The 21,441-nt window shown below is 33.9% G+C and overlaps 1 protein-coding gene across 1 annotated transcript in view; it reads left to right on the top strand.

Annotated features, from left to right (window-relative positions):
• Window positions 1–2,179: 2,179 nt before the first annotated feature.
• Window positions 2,180–21,441, top strand: part of Unc-76 (fasciculation and elongation protein Unc-76) — a 135,066-nt gene continuing 115,804 nt past the window's right edge. The window contains exon 1 of the mRNA XM_072520245.1: window positions 2,180–2,663. Coding sequence (XP_072376346.1) covers window positions 2,245–2,663 — 419 coding nt within the window. The 5' untranslated portion in view covers window positions 2,180–2,244. The remainder of the gene's footprint in view (window positions 2,664–21,441) is intronic.

The raw sequence follows: 21,441 nt of genomic DNA, 5'->3' as shown, positions 1-21,441 counted from the left end.
CCTTCATCGTACTTGTTGTCACGAGAATTACCAACCTTTCGCTTCTTGGGCCTGGTCTTTGAAGATTGTAATCCAGCAGGTGATGAATATTCCTGTCGTATACGAAACAGAGTATTTTCGCAAACATCACTCATTTCTGACACTTTCCTAATTACACTTGATACATAATCGTTGTTATCCTGATTAAGATGATAATTAATAATATTCATCAGTATCTGCTTCTCTGAAAGTTTCAGAGCTTTTCCACGTTTCCATTGAACAATTTCCTCCATTTTGCAGTAAAAATTCGGCGTCAAATATAACAATAGCCAACAACAGAAAATAAAAATAATTGCCAACAGCAAATCACAACAGCCACCAACAAATAATAACAATAACAAAACAGTAACAGTATATCCAAGATGGTACAAAATCGTAACTCGAATATGTTTACGCGCTCCGAAGAACAAATAAGGTCTAATTAAGGCCCTGGATGTATCAAGCTTTTAAACATATTCTGTACAAGAATTACTCTAATTGCTTCTTAATTACTGAATAACTTAGAAGAAAGTATTTGCAGTTGATATCAACCAAAATTACAAATTCCTTACACATTATGGCAGTAATTAGCACCACAGTTTGAAACAAACGTTTATTTAATGCACATTTTATTATACTACTGCTACTAATAAAAGATAAAAGTTGATAAGTTACTATTAGAAACAAATAATGTGTAGTATTACGTAAAATTATTAGCAAACGATATTTGTAAATTACATATAATTGTACGTGAGGACTTGTTGAGAATTCCTGGTTTATTCCGTTTATTTTGAAAGATAGACAATAGAGAACGCCATCGCTCACTGCATAAAACTCGCAATGTCTTGACGAAATTCCCATAAAGTTAGCATTGCATATCTTACCCTGTACAGACTGGTCACTTTGAGACAAAGTATAGTGAATACTGGTTCGGGAGGTAAAGGTACATTTGCCAATATTGTTCCGGTACAATTGGACCCGTAAAGGACTTTTGACAAATATTTTTTTAGGCTACCTACTTATTAGTACATTTATATAAGAAAATTCACATCTAATACGTTCAGCTACTCTGTTATTCTGGTGCCTTCCCATTTTCAATTCTGCAATAGTTTCTTGCAGCTCATTTATAGTTATTCGATCAATCATCTTCTATTCTTTTATTCAACAGACTGTTTTCTTCTTGATCGCGGTGTGTTTGTAGCATCTCTTGGGAATATTCTCTCTATATATCTATTCATTATTTTCATTTTCTTCTGCGAGAAGCTCGCCAGTTATATTCTTTATGTTTTTTATGTCTTGCATTTTTTTCTCATTGATTTTAAAACTTCATAGAACAGCTTTTGATTTTCTTTTCAGTTTACAGTTATTACAGTTTGTTTCCATCTTTTCTCCAAATTCTGTCCATTTGTTCTTTTTTTGCCTTTGTAACAATTTCTTTTACTAATCTTTTATAATCTTTTATATTTTTTATATTCTTCATAGCTTTCTGGTGTTTTATTTTATAATATTTTCAAAGTAATGTTCTTTCTTTTAATATGTTGTTTTATTTCTTCATTCCATTATACAGTTTGCTTTCTTTTATTGCTCTTCTTATTAACTAAGAAGAGCATTCTTACTAAATATAACCATTATGACAACTACATTCAAATATCTACACTTATATATTTTTATGTTTAGCAAATTACCAAAAAAGGTAAAGTACGAGGAAAACACCAAAGTGAGAAATCAACAAAAATATAATTATAAAAACCGACACTATAGGGCCGAATACAAAGATAACGATAATAATTAGAAATACCTGAGAAAACAGTTTTTAATTGTGAGACCTCGATCACCTAACAGGTTGTGACATATGTCCCAACTCTAGCATTCATGATACTATGACTAACATCATAGTATCATGCTAGCATTTACTGAAGCTGTATAAGTGTTTGCATATTCTCTGGGGTGAAAATATATTAATCTTATTTTACAATGAAACATTTATTACGTTTGTAATATTCAGTTTTTTAAAAATAAATTAAATTGTTTTAAAAATATCTGATCATTAAAATCTTTAATAAAAATTCCCATTAATACGTTCCTTGCGCTGGTTTCCAAATCTTCGCATCTGCGCATTCCCATAATGTTTGTCCATGTTTTTTCATCAATTTCGATTTGCTTTGCTTTGCTCCTGTCAGACTGCGTAGTGGCCGGGTTGGTAGTGTTTGTGTAGTGGTGTTCGCGATGCGTGATTTGGCCACTAAAATGGCTGAATTAAAATTTGAAGCTCCCCTTGCACAATTTGAAGAAACAGATGAATGGGGTTCGACAGAATTCCAGACAGCAAACCTCAAAAACGAGGAAAATCTGAACAATATAAACAAGAAAAAGCAGGACATCAATAATGTCCTTAACGATTTCAATGAGGATATACTCAATAATTCTCTACCCCAAAAAGTGCCCGCTAAGACGTTGATATTGAAAAACGGCGAGACTCAATCGGTGGCTGATAATTTTACCGAGACCTTTTCTGGTTCTCTGGAAGATCTAGTAAATACTTTCGACGAAAAAATAACCAAATGTTTCGGGAATTACGAGGAGTCAGTCGAGAAGTTGGCACCTGTTCAAGTCAGGACTCAGGAGGAAATTATGAATGAATGCCAGTAAGTTTTTCTAAAATTCCTTATTATTAAAATTTTAACATTTCAATAACATATAATTATTGTGTTAGAAGCGACGTAACTAATGAACAATTGTCATAAGTAAAAACTGTTTATTACCTTACTTAAATTATTTTTCTAATCTTTTTTGGGAATAGGTACTTCTTTTTATATACCTAACATTAAATACATGTCGAAATATAGAAACACAGAAATACTTCAATCTCAAACAAATAAACAGAGTAGGGACAATTTTGATTTTTTGAACATTGCTTTTCTTAAGAGCACCTTTCCAAAAAGTTAAAATTGAGGACATTAAGGGTTTCTTAATATCTGCAGTGCTAATACATGAAAACTTTTTTGATTTAAATATTTAAGTTATGGTCCAATGATAAAGCAGCCTTGCAATATCTTTCATTTTTGAGTATTTGCTAAGATGTGAAATTTTTAGTCCAATCACTTATTATACATTCATTTTAGGCATTCAAAGTGATGGGAAAAGAATATAACTGCAAATTTCTTTTGTATAAGAATTTAATGAATTTATGTCCTCTTAATGAGAATGTTTCCTTTATTGCCATTCTGGACTATTTTCACAACTTTGATTGTATATTCTTTTGGGAATTTATTTGCTGTAGTATATCTATATCTGTAGTGTATCTATAAATGTCGTATCACCTTTGTCGCAGTTGCAAACCAAAGATCAGGAAGAAAAAACAACAATGCCAAACTTGAAAAACAATGGACCATTACAATTTCATTTTTCCAACCACAACAGTTCTTTATATTTTTCTAAGTTTTAAAACATAGATTATTATAATCTTTTGCGTCCAAAGACATGTTCTATTGAAGATTTTTTTATAAATAAATTAATTGTCTATCTTTACACATTTTGCAATATAAACAGAAGTTTGCAGGACATAATGTTATATGAAGACAAATAAATACCTCACTGAAGGCCCTATGAATGTAAAATAGGCAGAGAGAGATATTGCAGATATCCCAGATGGGATGTTTTTATAATAAACAAATACTTGCAGTGATATTGTCAACTTTGGTGGTTTAAAATATTATTCGTCTGTGTCCAAAACCTATTTCCTATACCTTAGGTGATTCTATTGTGTTCTCTAAGAATCCTGCAATTCATAGCTTTGGGTATTGGGTATTTGATTTTCTTTGGTAGCCTCTGTATCCTTTGGTAGCCTTTGTAATCAATGTTTGAATAATATTGATACCATATTATTCTTCTTCTTTTGGTGCCTATTTGTTTCAAATATTGGTGATCATTCTGGCTATAATTATTTTATTAACTAATGTTTTAAATATATTGATGCTTTAAATAGATTAGTTGTTGTTTTGAAAGAACCATTTCCTCAGGTTTTTTAACCATGATATTCTTCTTCTCCCAATTCCTCAATTTCTTTGCCTTGAAGGATTATTTTCAGTAATCTGTTGACACCATATTAATTCTCTCCTTTTTATATCTGTTTTCAGGAAATATTATTCCCATTCATTGTTTCACATCAGCATTACCAATTTTTTCTTTGGGGAATATTTCCAACCATCTTTGAAAGCCAATTATTTCCAGTTTCAATAATTCTTTCATAGCATTTTGTTAGACACCATGTTTCTGCTCTGTATAGTAAACTGCTTTCAATAAAATATGCATATTCAATTCCCAATATGCTGTGCCCTGTCTGCTTTATTTTATATTCATAGGTTATATGACGTGTTATCTTTTATATAGTTCCTTTGTCATCTCTTTAGGATAAGTCCAAATCTCGTGCCTATTGTTCATATTCACGGCATGGGAAAATATTTCATTATTTTCCAGGTATTTTCAATAGTTTGGCTGATACAGGAAGATATTTTATTTGTCCTTTTCTGTTTTGGATCTCTAATCCTCATCCTCAGTATATTACCGCATAGCTACATTCAAGAAATGGGATGGTAATCTTACATAGTGCCAATTACACTAACAAAGCTAAATCGAGATTTAAAACAAAATAAATTAAAATTACTAGAACAGTAAGACAATAATAATTATGATGTCTGTAAAGTTAGCTTATCCATTTTATAAGGCCGAATTCAAACCAACACTATAATTTATTACGGAAAGAAAAAATATATTGCTGTAGCCGTTTCCGAGACACAGTGGGTATGCTAACTTTACGGTAAAGCTAGCATAGCCGTAGCTATATCTAGGCAAGGAAAAGGGGTACAGGGCCCATCTTCTCGGCATATCTTATTGTTAATTAATTGCTGTTGATCGGTATATGAAGCAATCCCCAAAAACTACCCCATCATTATCTAGCTCAAACACCCCCAAGAATCCAAGAATATATTTATTTAGGACCATCTATCACAACAGACAGATATACTAGAAACAAATTAGAATAAAGAAAACTCCAGAATAGACTTCCGAATAGGCAGAATAAAGAAAGATGCATAGAAAGGCAAAACTGGGTAAGTATATTGTTGCGAGACAGAAAGAATAATAAATTGACAAGGAGAAAAACCGAAGTAATAGACGCCATCAAACATACTCTAAAACTATGAAGATAGGTTGGACCTACCCAAAGATATAAGGATGGAAGAGGAAACAAATATATTGGTCACTACAGACGATATACTGTAAGGAGATCAAGAGATCGACCATAAATGAGATGGAACAATAATATTAAAATCCGCCACTCTCGTTCCAACGTCGCAGTACGATTTTGTCGAATGCTACAAAATTGAACGTAATTTGATCGTGTATTTGCACCATTCGACCAAATCGGCGCGATTTGACGGCAGAACAAGTCAGTCTGCAGCAGTACGACAGAGTTGGTTGGATCGTAAATTTGATCGTGTATATTGTGACAACGACAAAATCGTACGACTGCAAAAAAATCATTTGCTGGTAAATTTCGAAAACGGTTTATAGCTAGAAATTTTTAAGGGATTTATTTAACATTTTTAAAGAACAAGTTTTATCATATCATGATAAAACCGCTAGAAAAAAAGCTGTAAATATTTTGGTTGCTAAAGATTATCTGGATATAATCGCATTTCTTCTAATAAATGTACTTGATAGTATGTATGTCTGTTCAGCAAAAAATCTTTGCACCACCACCTACTTTTATTGTATTTTTTCGTTTATACAAAGAGCAAGAGCCGCTAAAAGTATATTGTTATCTGATATGTTTCTGATTTGAAAGTAAAATTTATACTGCAAAATCGGTACGTGTGTGTTCCCATCCGATTTTCAACATTATTGTACTGCAATTGCATTCGACAAAATCGTACTGCGCCGTTGGAACGTAAGTGTAGGGCTTTACGCAAACTGTAGATCCAATGTGGAAAAGAAAAACGGAGAACAGTCATAAATGGAGACGAATGTGGGAGATATATATGTATTTGTAATACGATTAAAGACTGGGCTATCGGTACCTTCAGTGAGTTAATCGATGATCTGAAAAGTGAAAAATCTGAAAAGATATGTAATCCTCAACATCCTACTTTAATAAGTGCAGTGACATATAAAATGGAAGGAGCGTAAAATATTTCAGGTCAGAAGTCAAATGAACTAAATACAATTAATCTAGACCACAATAAACTACTTAAATTCGCTTAGTATAAACCAAGACAACAATTGCAAGTTTTGTGATAAAAAATTTAGAATAATAAGTTTTCCTCATGCATAATATAATCGTTGAAAATTAAACTATGTGTCAAGGAAGGTATACCAATGCAAAAATATTAGAATCACTCAATATGGAACTGTGTTCGTGATAATATAAATTTCCATACCGCTTCTACCTTGACACTACTTGATACCATTACCCATAATACTTCACCTAAATTTAGTTAATCGATATTTGCAAAATTTCACGATTTATTTAAAAATGTATTCAGAAACGTACAAGGGCTGCTAATTACGTTGTGAAATATGGCAACGTCGGTAAAGAAACTGCAAATTGTACAAATTATAAAGTTTGATGTTTTAAGATTTGATTTTTATCAAAAATAAAAAAAAACGTTGCTTTAATTTAGCGATTACTGTAATGCGGAAAACACTTTCTAGTGTGGAGTGAAGCAGTTTTAAATGTCTCCATTGGAAGGCTGATTCGAAAGGATCGGGTTCAGCTGTAAATTGTGGGCGGTTAAGAAACTCTGCGAAGACTAGAGAAGAAAACTCGACGAGTTTAAAAGGGTGGATATATGGTACAACAACACGGGCAAATGATAAATTTGTGTCATCATCAAAATGATGTTCTGTTCGAGCAACTTTCCACGTGCTTCGCACATTTTACAGTTGCCATAATCGTCCTACTCAGAAGACTATCCGCATTGTGGTGGGTACATTTGAGTCCACTGATTTAGTAAACAATCACCCAACACCCGTACGTCGACTAAACGCACGATGAGTCGAAAACATCGCCGCTGTCCGTGAGGATGTGCAGGAGAATCCGAAACTTTTGCAATAGCGAGTTTTGCATCGTGACTTGGAGCTGCAACCGAACAACATTTAACTGATCCAGAAGTGTATGTTTTAATGATGTTGGCGTTACTTTGGTTTCTTACCTTGGTGTCCAACTTTTTTGGCCTAAATTGGATGATATTGACATCAACGACGTGCAGTTTCAATAGGACAGCGCTACGCCCTGCTACGACACAGCTCGTTAACATTGGATATTAGTAGGTGATGTGAGTTACCCACTGAGATTATGCCATTTGATCCAGTTAGACTCTTTCTTGTGCGGTTTTAATTCGCAAGTCTATGCGAATACGTCATAAACCACAGCGGTCCTCAAAGCCAACATAACTCATTTGATTTCGGATACGCGCCACCCAGCGAAGCCGCAGCGGACATTTGAACGATGTTGTAATCTCGGAATTACAGAGTTGCCAGATGCAATTTTCTAAATCCCCCACTTAGGAACTGAAATTCCCCCAAATTTAAGCTCAAATCCCCCAAACTTAAAATTTTGTCGCATAATTACAATTTTTATAAATTTGAAAAGACTGTAGACTGGAACAGACTGTACTATATTTTTTATACTATTTATACTGAAACAATGAGAATAATTTTACGATTTATAAAAACTGATGTCACCAGTGATGTCACTTATATAAAAATTAAAATTAAATTTAAAAACAAGATTACAAAATCGGACGCCATTGATTATGTGTAGAATTAAAACGACGAGGCACAGAATCCCACTTGTTCTTTTATTAACTCCATAATTCCCAAATTTCTTAGCCTTCCATTTTGGCTATATTCTGCATCCAACGTGACTTTAATCCACAGCCGATATATGGAAGTACATATTTCTAAAACTTACATGACCACACAACGGTGGTCTGTAGAACAAAATGATCTATATTTCAAAACTAAAGGCTTATATTTTTGTAAAATATTTAGATAAGTACATTTTTTTGGATACCTTAAAGGTATTTACCGAAAAAACCAGATATCTATATTATTTATTAATGTACGAAAGTCTTTTCTAGTCAGTTCTATCTACATTCGCAAATTTAATTATTGATGATCCCCTAAAATCCGCCACAATTTTTCCCCCAAAAAATCCCCCATCCATTTCAGCTTATAAAAATTACCCCAGACCCTTTGAAATTACCCCAAAAATGGGGGGAAATACCCCAATCTGGCAACTCTGCTCGGAAATATGTTTTGGATGGTGCTAGAAAGGTCACCAATGGAGACACTGCGAACGGCAGCTAGATGGTTAGTGGAGAGCGAGTCGGGGGTTCGAAACTAGCTTTTTAAACCGGGAATGGATTCAACAGAAGAAATAATAAAAAGACAAGATAAGATAGATTAGAAAAGACAGTGAAATAGATAACAAGAGAGATAGGTAAAATTACCAAAGATAAGAGAAGATAAGAAAAAGGGCGCCACTTAACTTTTTGGGGTTATAAGGGGAAAATTAGGAAACCTTAGAAACTAAAAGAGATAAGGAGAGATAATTAGGTTGTGGGACCAAATACAAGAAAAGATACTAACAGTTAATTATTAAATAAAGGTGGTCAACACACTACACAAATAAATAATAAATACTATGTTCGGTGGAATTCGTCCACCTACTTACATAAAACATATTTATACTTACAGCCTGATTTTCTCCTGGTCGAAAATATCGTGATTGTTAAATATTTTTATTAGCAAATATTCAGAGATACTCGATTATCAGGAAACTTATTAGGAGTAGATAAATAAAATTCAGCACGTAAACAAAACAAAATATATTCAATAACTAAATCACCAGACGGGTGAGTTCCAAAAACAAGAAATACAAATAAATCTACGGTGACATGTGAAAAAATGCAAAATTTTTCAATATAATAGACATAGACACATGCACATATGAATAAAATGTAACATTACGGAGAACTTGATGTTTTAAAAAAAATTTCAAAAGAGTAGATCATATAAATATCTCTCCTTAATGTTTTATGCTTATCTTGAGATAATTAACTTTAAAAGTAATAATTTATAGCAAGTACACAATAATACTAAATTAATTTACAATAAAGTTGCAGAAGTACAGAGACAAGATTATAAAAATCGATTCTACCAAAAATTAAAATAAGCACTTGGTTTACAAGAAGCTACGCGCACAGCTTTTGTTTAAATAATTAATGTTTGTAATTAATAATTGTTAATGAAAATATATGAAAGGTAATGAAAGTTCTGAGAAGTACAATTGATGAAATCGTTGTTTCTTAGAGGAATTGATTGCATCGGTAGTTAGGTTTAACCACCGATCAGGAAAATGTTGTCGAAAATAGCCCGTAGATTACTCTACTTTGGAAATAATTGAAGCTAATATTAATATTAAGACCACTTACAGTAATTCTAGATGGTGTTGCCTCTTAAATCGCACTGAATTTAAACTGTACTCAACTTTAGTATCAAACACTGAAGTTAATTTATAATGTATATTTGATCTACTCCGGTGTTAGATCAAACTACTTGAGATACAATAGAAGTGTATATATACACTTATAGATAAATTCTCAGAGAAAGAAAGACGTCCAAACTCTTATACGACGCAACAAAAAGTCAGTCTAATCTCTTAGACTACCCAACGAAAAGTGATCCTCTTTTTCTCAAATTGGACAAACTATCCCATAGAACAGGATCATCCCCACTTAAAGAACTCTCTCTTAACAAGAACTGACTTATTTTCATTTTCGGCGGAAACATAAACATAACGGTATTTTTTAAAAAGAGAAGCCAAAATTCAAATAACTGTACCATATTGAGGGAGTAATTCTCTTTAAAGTAAAGCTATTTGTAAGAAGTTTAACAAATTTTATTACTCTTTTCCTAGCGCTATAAAGAAAGAGGCCTAAATGTTCTTTGTTCCCAAAAAAATGACGATTGCTCTCAAATTTCTAACAAAGCAGCCCTCAAGTAATCTGCATGTTTCGGTACTTCTTTTAAGAAATAAAAAATAAAAAAATAAAAAAGATATCGAAGAATTAGGTATATAAAGATACAAAATCTAAAGTACCGTTATATTCTCATAAGGGACTGTATCGGGACCTCCCATTCGTTTCGGCGAGGTGCAAAAGGGAGATTTTTGGATACGGCCATTGGCGTAGCTGCGGTAATTGCAAGGTTTTTAAAATTATTCTTAAAGTAATATATAATTATTAGTTACTAATCTAATTATAAAAAAAATGTTACAATGTTATATTCCATACATAATAGCACCGAGAGACCTTTCAAACGAATAAAAAATTCCGATGATGTCCCAAACACACGCTGATTTATTTAAATGTACAGATAGGACCTGCTTAATTAAAAACCTTATAGTATTTCAAAAATTTTATTTAAAAAATTCCTTTATAAAAAAGATATAATAATAAAACCTCTATCGGGCTAACATCACAGAACATTTTCGGAATAACTATTCCATCATCAGTGCTATCCTAAAATAAGTATAGAAAGTTTGTATCCTAGAAGTATTCTATCATGAGATATCACTAATGATGGAATAGTTATTCCGAAAACGTTCTGTGATGTAGCCCGATAAGGTTTTTATACTTTTTATACTTTTTATAAAGGAATTTTTTAAATAAAAGTTTTGTGATACATGGTATACAGCCACTACAGGAATATAGTTTTCTTGTGGATCCAATAGTATTTGATTATTATTATGAATACGTTCCTCTTTATGTATAACTTTTTCTACAATGATTGCTCCTCATCCTACCAAGCTACTTTTCCACTGAGGATGATGATCAAGATTGGGGCTGATATACGGTAAAATAATAATTATTGGGAAATTAGAGGTAATGCAAACTAAGCTTTTATCATAAATATGTAACTCCTTGCTGGACATGCATTTAATTATTATTCCTTTGTTAAACACTAATATACGTAGTCTACTTCGTTACTCTTATATGACTATTTTACATCTTTTGTTTGATAGTTAAGACCGTCGGCATCGTAAACGTAGATTATAAATGTCTTTTATGTAGTTAAATACAATGTATTTCCGTTGTATTGTACCACAAACTGCTTTTCAGTTGCGAATATCAAAAGAGTTCTTCCTTTTAGATCGTACATCCTACTCGTTTGCAAGACGCGATGACTAAAAAATACGTGGGTACGTTTTACGGATACACAACGTTTTTATTGACGATACTGTGAATTGGAAAACGGAAAGTAATTAATATTCTGTGTGAAACTTTAAGTATGTCTTCCACAAAAATCCAATTTAACCTTTGTTTGTAGGATTACGGCAGTGTTTAATATGAAATAGTATTATCACTTTGGACAACGCCTTAATTTAAAAAAACCCTTATACTTGAGTACTCCTATGCATGCGTTCTACCCTATGTAGCTTTCTCCATTCTCGATAAATTTCTGTTCTATCACAGATAAATTGGGATTTGTTTGTACTAAATATAGAAGTAATAAATTTACCAGCTTTAACAATTCACCTGGGTTTAGAATCGCTTACGGACTATGTTTAAGCTGTTTCTTCTCCTTCTTCTTCAATATTAGCCTCCTTAATTGTCTAAATTATCGCACCGTCTTTTTCTTGGTCTGCCAATACTTCTTCATCCATTTGGTGACTTATCTCGTGCTATTCGTACTATCCTATCCTCTGTCATTCTACTAATATGTTCGTTCCACTCCTGTTTCTGTTTTGTCACCCATCCATTCATGTCTTATATATTGCATGCTCTTCTTATGTTTTCGCTTTTCTCCCTATCCAACAGACTTTTCCCTGATATTCGTCGGAGTATTTTCATCTCTGTTGTTTCTAGTAGTCGTCTCGTTTTAGATGTGTCAGGTCTTGTCTCCGCCGTGTATGTTAATATAGGTCTAATTGCTGCTTTATAGATTCTTATTTTCGTGCCTTGTCTTAGGTGTTTGTACTTCCAGATTGTGTCATTAAGAGATTAATATCTAAACCTTGCATCCTGCTTTATTATTTTCCCATCAATTTCGATTTTACATCGTAGTGGGTATTTAGATGTTGTCATACATTTGGTTTTTTCTGCTGATATTATCATACTGTATTTCTTGGCTGTTGTATTAAAGATATGTGTTAATCTTTGGAGCTCGTCTTCTGTCTCGTCGATTAATGCAGCGTCGTCTGCATTTCTTTGTTCCCCATTCTGTAACCATGACCTTTACGTGCTGCTTGTATTATTTCGTCCATTATTATATTAAAGAGAAGTGGGCTTTCTCCGCTTTGTACCTATTGCTATTTGATAGGTTAAAATTGTTCCACATATTTATTTTACTTTTTCGAATTGCTAAGTACTTCTCATTAGTAATCGCTAACCAACTATAGTTCATCGAGGATACAGGTTGAGAGACACTAGGACGAGACAGATAATGTTCCATATTCTACACTCGCCGAATTTTGTTACTCTTTACTGAGTGTCCCTCTTCTTGGGATAGTTTTTTCAGGTGTACTGACACATAAAGCAGGAAGTTTTGTTTGGATTTTAGCATTGAGCGGTTGTGCTGTGTAATAAGTAGCGTCGTTGAAGGTTTGTTTAAAAAATATATTCAGCAGCTGTCCTGCGTTTTTAGGTATTGAGTCACTTCTTGGATATTGGGAATCCTGTCTCTTTGTATAGGAGGCAGCTTTCTGCATCGCTCGCCAATTACTCTCAGATAAAACACCCTAACTATTTCCAGTTTTCTTAGTAAGGTGTATCTGGTGACTTCTTGTCTTACATTATGATAATGGTACTTAAATGTTAGAGATCTGCTGAACGTTACTCTGAGGTATTTAGGTTTTTCTGTGTATTGCAGAACCTTTCCATTCCATGTGGCTTGTAGCTCCCTTCTCGCATATCATATATTTAGATAGATTTGTCATTTGTGTATATTATGAACATCACCTCGGCAAGTGCGCTTCCTGAAGACAGGGCGGTCTTTTTCATTTATCCATCTGCTCTTTTCCCATGGAGAATAACGTAGAATCTCCTGTTTTGCTGCAAATACTTCACAAACTTCAATAGGCGTTTAGAATGTTATATATTTTACCTAGAAGTTTTTTATGGTCCACGGTATCGTAGCCAGCCGCTAGATCAACCAGTGCGACGCATCTATCTGCTTGTTTTCGAAACTCAACTCCGTAGTTCACAATACTTGTCCGATGCATTATTTTCTAGGACTAAATTACGACTGTTATTGATTGTTTTCTGGATAGGGTGCATTATAATTCTTCCATATAGCTTAAATTCGGATGCAGCAGGGATATTGGGCGCTATTTGTTTAATGGTTAAGGGTTTTTGCCTAGTTTAAATGGAGCTACTGTTCGGCTTTAAGCCATACTTTAATTAACATTAACATAGAATGTCCTTACAAAAAAATTGAAAACTTCAGTCATTTATTAGCAGTGCAAACAACTGTCGTCTTTTATATTATAAACTTTTTTATTATGACTTTTTACGATGTACTGTGTCAGCAAGCGTTCATCAAAACACCAAGTTTATTTGCTGAAAAGCGTACCTAACTGTTTTATCTTGATTTTTATATGTGAAAGACGATGAAAAGTGGGTATCTCCGTCAGGTATTAACGACACACGAGGACACGAGTAAAAATCCACGGTGCTTACAGTGTAATTGTGTGATTGCGAAAAATGTCGTAGTTTTGTAAACAATAGATATTTTACACACAGAAATAATTAAAATAAGAATCAATTGTACGTTAAATTTAATTGCAAAAATGCTTAAAAAAATAAATAAAAAAGTAGTAAAAAGGTAGTAGTGCATATTGCATTCTAAATAGTTTAGTCAACTTTAAGGTGCGTTCTTTAGAACCTTAATCTTTAATTTCATCTTCTTCATGTGTTTATATCATTTATTTAGTGTGACAAAAAAAACAAAACCTGTGCGAAGAAAGAAATTAAAATCTAAACCATTGTCGTACTAAATAAACTAATTAAGCAGGTAAATACAATTTAAAGATTAAAGTCTTTTAAAATAAATACATCAAAATTATATACCCACTTCCCACTGGGTAACCAACCCCAGTGGGAAGCAGAGTCAGGGCAAACGAGAGTGGGAGAAATGGTCCTTCGAAGATTAGGGGGTTGGGCAAAAGGTTAACGACCTCTTCCCTTAAAAAAACTCATTGTTATGAAAGCACAAAGTGGAAAAGCCGGACTGTTTAATTCACGACGACCTAGCAAACGACAATGGAATAACGATTTACGGATATACACATGGAATGTACGAACCCTTTATGCCCCAGGTGCTCTCAGACTGCTAACACAAGAACTTGATAAAATGAAAGCCGATGTAGTAGCGATTCAAGAGATGAGATGGACTGGTTCAGGAATTATCGAGAAAAGAGACTACAATATATACTATAGCGGACATAGCACCCGACACGAGTTTGGCAGTGGTTTTCTAGTCAGTAAAAAAGCAAAGCAATTAGTCCTTAACTTTAAACCCATAAACAACAGAATATGTTATCTACGTCTTAAAGGAAAATTCTTTAATTATAGCTTACTTAGTGTACACGCACCTACGGAAGAAAAGGAGGATAATGAAAAAGATGAATTCTATGACACCTTAGACAAAGAATATGATCGATGTCCACGTCATGACGTGAAAATCATTGCTGGGGACCTTAATGCAAAAATTGGCAAAGAGCAATTTTTCCAGCCAACTATAGGACGTGAGAGCTTACATGAAGAGTCAAATGATAACGGGTTGGGACCAATAAACTTTGCAAGTACTAAAAACATGATAGTAGGAGGAACAAGATTTCCCCATAAAATGATACACAAAGGAACATGGAAATCCCCTGATAACGAAACCATTAACCAGATAGATCACATCCTGATAGATTGAAGGCCACTCTTCCGATCTCATAGACGTCAGAAGCTACCGAGGCCCAAACATTGACAGTGACCACTTTCTTGTAATGGCAAAAATCAAAGGAAGAATATCAAACCTAAAGAAAGATAAACACACGAAACAAGACAAAATTAATGTTGATAATCTGCGCATTGAAACCGTTGCGAGAGAGTATAGGAGACAAATGGACGAGGAAATGGAGAGCCTGGAGGTGGGGGAAAATGTAGAGGAACTGTGGACAAAATGTAAAAACATAATAACTGAGAAAGCAACAAAAATATTGGGGAAAACCAAACCAGTTAAAGAAAACGAATGGTTTGACAAGGAGTGCCAAGAAGCAATAGATAACAGAAACAGGGCATACCTAAAGACAAATCAAGCTGGATGCACAAGAAGAGCAAAGGAAGAATAAGGGACCCTAAGAAGAGAAGAAAAACGATTACATCGAAGAAAAAAAAGACAATTTGAGCAAAAGCAGTTGGAAAGCACAGAATGGCTAAGAAATCAAAATGAAACTCGAAAGTTCTACAGAAATGTAAACAAAATGCGCAAAGAGTTTAAGCCAAGAATAAGGTGCTGTAAGGATGTAGAAGGAAACATCCTAAATGATACGGCCTCAATCCTAAACAGATGGGTTGAATTTTTCGATGCAAAATTTAATGGCCATCATATCGAAGAAGCAGATAACACCCTAGCAAATCGAAATGATTGGAATCCTTTCAACCCAAACGAAAGACCACCTACCATCGAAAACGTTGCCCAAGCCATTAAAAAGCTTAAAAATAATAAATCACCAAGAATTGATCAAATTTACAGTGAGCTCTACAAGAATGGTGGCGATGCTCTACTACAGACACTGCATAAGCTTTTACTTCTTGTTTGGCATAATGAGACCATGCCTTGTGAATGGTCTCAAGGCGTGATATGCCCGTTACATAAAAAAGGTGACCAGCTCCAGTGTGACAACTATAAGGTATAACCCTGTTAACAACTGGTTACAAAATACTAGCAAATATTCTCTACGAAAGGCTGCAAGTTTACACAATGGGCATAGTTGGTAAATATCGAGCTGGATTCACTCCAGAAAAATCAACAATTGACCAGATTCATTCAATAAGACAGATTCTCGAGGAAACATTAGAATTCAATATTGAAACCCATCACCTATTCGTCGACTTCAAGGCCGCATACGACAGTGTCAAGAGAACAGTGCTATACCAATCAATGCATGAGTTTGGTATACCAGAGAAACTTATCCAACTAACGAGAATGACAATGTCTAACTTAGAAGCCACTATTAGAATTCTAGATCCTTTGAGATAAAGGATGGACTCAGACAAGGGGATGCTCTGGCTTGCCTACTATTTAATATTGCCTTAGAAAAGGCAGTCCGAGATGCGAGATAGACGAATTAGGCATAGCGGTACTATTTACAATAGATCGATACAAGTCTTAGCATATGCTGATGACATTGACATAATAGGGCGTAGCAAGCGAGATGTTGAGCAATATCTCCTAGAATTGGAAACAGCGGCGAAACAGGTCGGTCTAGTCATCAACGAAGACAAAACCAAGTACATGTTGGTTGCAAAGGATCCGATAGCAAATGAGGAACGAGAAACAGTCTTTGGAAGTCATACCTTTGGACGTGTTGACAACTTCACATACCTTGGGTCGCTATTGACTGCTATCAATAAAACAAGCGAAGAAATCAAAAGACGAATAATTCTTACAAATAGGGCATACTATGGACTCCAAAAGCATTTCCACTCAAGAAACACTCAAAGAAGAACTAAAATTATTATATACAAAACATTGCTGAGGCCGGTCCTCACATATGGAGCAGAAACATGGACTCTAACGCAGAAAGATGAAAGACTTTTGGGAATATTTGTGCGTAAAATACTCCGCAAAATATTTGGAGCTATAAACGACCAAGGGTAGTGGCGCAGAAGATATAATTTTGAATTGTATCAGCTCTTTGATGAGCCAGATGTCATAACGTTCATTAAAACACAGCGACTTAGATGGGCTGGACACATAATACGAATGCCAGAAAATACGATTGCTAAAAAGCTAACCACAGGAACACCTGTAGGAAGAAGAAGCAAAGGCCGACCGCGAATTAGGTGGTTAGATGGAGTTGAAACCGACTTACGGATATTAAAAATCAGAAGATGGCAACATGTTGCCAGAAACCGAACAGAATGGCGACGAAACTTAGAGCAGGCCAAGATCCACAGAGGATTGTCGAGCCAAAGATGATGATGACATCAAAATTATGGATAGAATTTATAAATTCAATAAATAAATGAAGACGAATGTACAAAAAATAGCAAGTGTTTAAAGCCATATCTTATTTGACCCCAATATTGCCTCCCAATATAAACACTCTGTATATATATATATATATATATATATATATATATATACAGTGTTTAAAGACGAGCTTACACTATCTATATATCGGAATCTATTTACACGATATTTATGATAATTGTTTTATGGAGATAACAAGTAGGGGGGTTGTCTTTTTAGTTTTGCCTATAACCACAAAGATGAAAAATATGTAGACTTAAAGTACTTTATATATTTTCAAAATATGTCCCACCAAGATCGATACACTTTTGCATACGTTCAAACCAATTGGTAAAACAATTATTTCAGTCTTCAGTTGAAACCTGTAAAATCGCTGTTTTAAAGGCATCGATGGCTTCTTCTGGCGACTGGAATCGCTGCCCACGCGTCGATTTCTTGATCTTTGGGAACGTGAAGAAGTTGTTAGGACTTAGGTCGGGGCTAATACGGTGGATGGTTTAACACTTCGATGTTTTGAAGCTCCAAAAACTCTATTGTCTTTTGGAAAGTGTTAGCACTTGCATTGTCCTGATGTAGGATGATTCGCCGGTGTTTTGTCGGAGTTTCGCGATAACTTCTGGTAAACAAACGGTTATATACCAATCAGAAGTAACCGTTCTTCGATCATCTAAAGCAATTGTTGCAACGTGACCATATTTTGACACAAAGTTGTGACCATTTTCTTTGACACACTTCGAGAACGGATCACTTTTGTTAGTTTTTCCCCATCGTGAAACACCCACACAGCCGATTGGCGTTTATTTTCCTGTTTATAGTTTCAATGTTTTTCGACAGCAATTGACCCGAACCGCTTTTTGCTCTTCTGTGAGCAAATAAGGGATCCAACGGGAAACCAACTTCGTAACACCCAGTTCTTCATGTAGAATCTTTTGGATTGAGGTCTATGAAATCCCCAAAGATGCCTCTATCTCTTAGTATGTTACACGACGGACATCCTTAATTAGCTGACGAACCGCATCAGTGTTGTGCTGTATGACGGCTGTTTTGGGTGGACCTGGCCTGGATTCGTCGCTGACATTGGAGCGACCGCGTTGAAATTCGCAATAACAGCGGGAAATAGTTGACTGGTGTGATGCTTCATTCCCAAACACAGAAACCATTTCAGCGAGACATTGCTGTTGGGATAATCCTCTTTGAAAATTGTAAAATAATATTGCTCGCAAATGTTCTTCGCTAAGATCCGTTTTTCGTTCAACTTGCTAATTTCAAAAATTCACTGTATCTACACGACTTGTATCGCAGTGAAACTCTCGATTTATGCCAACAAAAGATTGAGGTTACATTTGTGACGGAAATTTTTATTGGTGGTGCCCTCTAAGTGGCTATATACAAAACTAAACAGACAAACATAGGTAAACATAGAAGTAACATAGGTAAATTCACACTTTTTCTTATTTCAAAAATTTCGACAATCTTTTCAAGTTAATATCTCATCCATTTACAATTGTAACGTCTTGAGAACCTTTGTGCCTTTGAACTTTCTTTTAGTAATAAGTAATAGATAGATAGAACGTTTATTGACCACTTTACATAAAGTTTGAAGTCCGTATAAAAAATACAATAAAAGATATAATAATGTAAACTTAAAATTAACTTAACCATATTGGCTAAAGTAATATACATATGTAAGTATTAGCAGAAGAATTAAAATTAAAAATTTAAGATAAAAAAATCTCTAACCAAAAAAAAAAAAAACAAACCTAAACTGTCACATAAAAAATCTTTGAAATATGGAAGTAACAAAAATGTGCAAATAATTAAGAATGTTCCCGAATCGATGACTAAATAAACTAATACATAAAACTTAGTACATTTTAATAGCAATAATACAATGTGATATGTAGATAGTAAATCGACAGTATTCTGACCAAACTGGGTACACGTCATAAAGGTGTATTGAGGTATTCTGTCTTTGAGTAAAAACAATATGTTAAAAAATGCTTTCTGATCCTATTTTTAAACAGTGGTGAAGGCAGAATTTTTATTTCGTTAGGCAGATAGTTATACAAGTGAATATCAATTGAATTTTTTGTGCTCTTTGATAGTCTGAATCGTTGTGACCTAATTAAATCCCTCGATCTTGTTAGATGATCATGTAATTGGGAGTTTATAGTAAACTTATTTTTATTATCGTGAATTTCCAACAGTGTTGCATACATATAAAGCGAAGGTAGAGGCATAATACCCATGTTCAAAAATAATGGTTTACAATGATCCCTTAAATCCGCTCCAGCAAGTATCCTCACCACCTTCTTTTGTAATTTAAATATTCTGTCGGCATGACCAGAGTTGCCCCAAACAGCTATTCCATATTGTATATGACTATGAAACAATGAAAAGTAACACATTTTAAGGGTACTTTTAGGTACCAAATAAACCAGGTTACGCATTACAAATATTGTACTGGCGAGTTTAGAACTTAAGTTGTCTATATGGATGCCCCAATCTAAGTTGTCATCCATAAAAATCCCTAACAATTTGATGCTATATCCAAAAATGTGTCTTCGATCTGAACTGAAAACTATATTTTGATTTTTATCCTCGTTTAGTTTTAGTTTATTATGTGTAAACCAGTTTTTAATTTTAAGCACATCGTTTCCTATTTTGTTATTTAAATTATATTGATTCTGGTCGGTACTAATAACGGTTGTATCATCTGCAAAACATATACACCTTAAGGGGTGGGTATAATGAAATATATCGTTGAGATATAGAAGAAAAAATGTAGGTCCTAATATAGACCCTTGGGGAACTCCATGTTCAACATTGTGAAAATTGGAGTAGTTATTATTTAAAAAAACGGCCTGTTTTCTGTTTATTAAATACGATCGAAATAAATTAAGAGCATTTCCCCTTATGCCATATTTGTGCATTTTGTCTAAAAGTAAAGTGTGTGAGACACAATCAAAAGCCTTAGATAAGTCACACAATGTTAAAGACACGAAGTGACCTCTCTCTAGGCCATCAACTACTTCCCTTACAATTTCCTGAATTGCTTGAGTAGTGCTGCATTTTTTTCTGAAACCATATTGATTACAATGAAGTATTTTGTACTTTTCTATGTACTCTATTAAGCGGTTATTCAAAATACTTTCAAAAATTTTACCAAGAATGGGAATAATAGAAATAGGGCGATAATTTTCAATTTCTTCTGGAGATCCTTTTTTGAGTAGCGGTAACACTTTTGTTACTTTTAATACATCGGGAAAAATTCCTTCGATAAGGCAAAGATTATAAAGTATGACCAGTTTATCAATAATAATATCCAGAGTTTCTATCACTAATTGTTTGTTTAAGAAGTAAAAATCAGTGCATTTTGAGTTTTTCAAGCTGTATAATGTATTCCTAACTTCAGTATCACTAACAGGTGTTAAAAACAACGAGTGGCAAGGGGAGTATATTCCCTCCAAAAAATTCATGGCATCATTTTCATCTGTCTCATCTAACGAGTTCAATATATTTCCCGCTACCGAAGTAAAGTAATTATTAAACTCGTTTGATGAAATATTACATGAAGTTACTTTTTTATTTTGAGTTTTATTCCTATGATAATTGATGACTTTCCAAGAATCTCGAGATATATTATCAGATTTTAAGAAAAACTGCTCATATGCCAGTTTTTTCTTTATTGATATTGTTAATTGATAGTGTTTTTTGAATTGATTATACAGAGTGTAATCACTAGTAAGGTTAGCAGTAATTTTTATCTTCGAAAGGTTTACTCGCATTTTCCTTAGTTCATCGTCAAACCAAGAAACAGGTGCCTCAAAATGAATTCTTGACTGTTTTACTGGAAAGCAAACTTCAGTTAATTTTACATATGTGTCAATTATGAACTCAGCTAATTCCGTTGCTGTTATTGAATTGTTTATTAACGACCAATCCACAGATTTTAGTGATTGTTTTAACATTTGGGTGCCTTTACATGTTATGTGTCTTCTGAATATCCTATCATTGTCAATTTGATCAGATTTTATTTTTAAATTCAGGAATTGAGCACAATGATCAGCAAGGCATGGGTCTACAACACCACACCCAACTATTTCATTA

Source organism: Diabrotica undecimpunctata, chromosome 1, assembly GCF_040954645.1.
Source record: "Diabrotica undecimpunctata isolate CICGRU chromosome 1, icDiaUnde3, whole genome shotgun sequence".
NCBI classification, from domain to species: Eukaryota; Metazoa; Arthropoda; class Insecta; order Coleoptera; family Chrysomelidae; genus Diabrotica; species Diabrotica undecimpunctata.
Note: the sequence above shows the minus strand (reverse complement) of the source record. Positions and strands in the feature narration are given on the sequence as shown.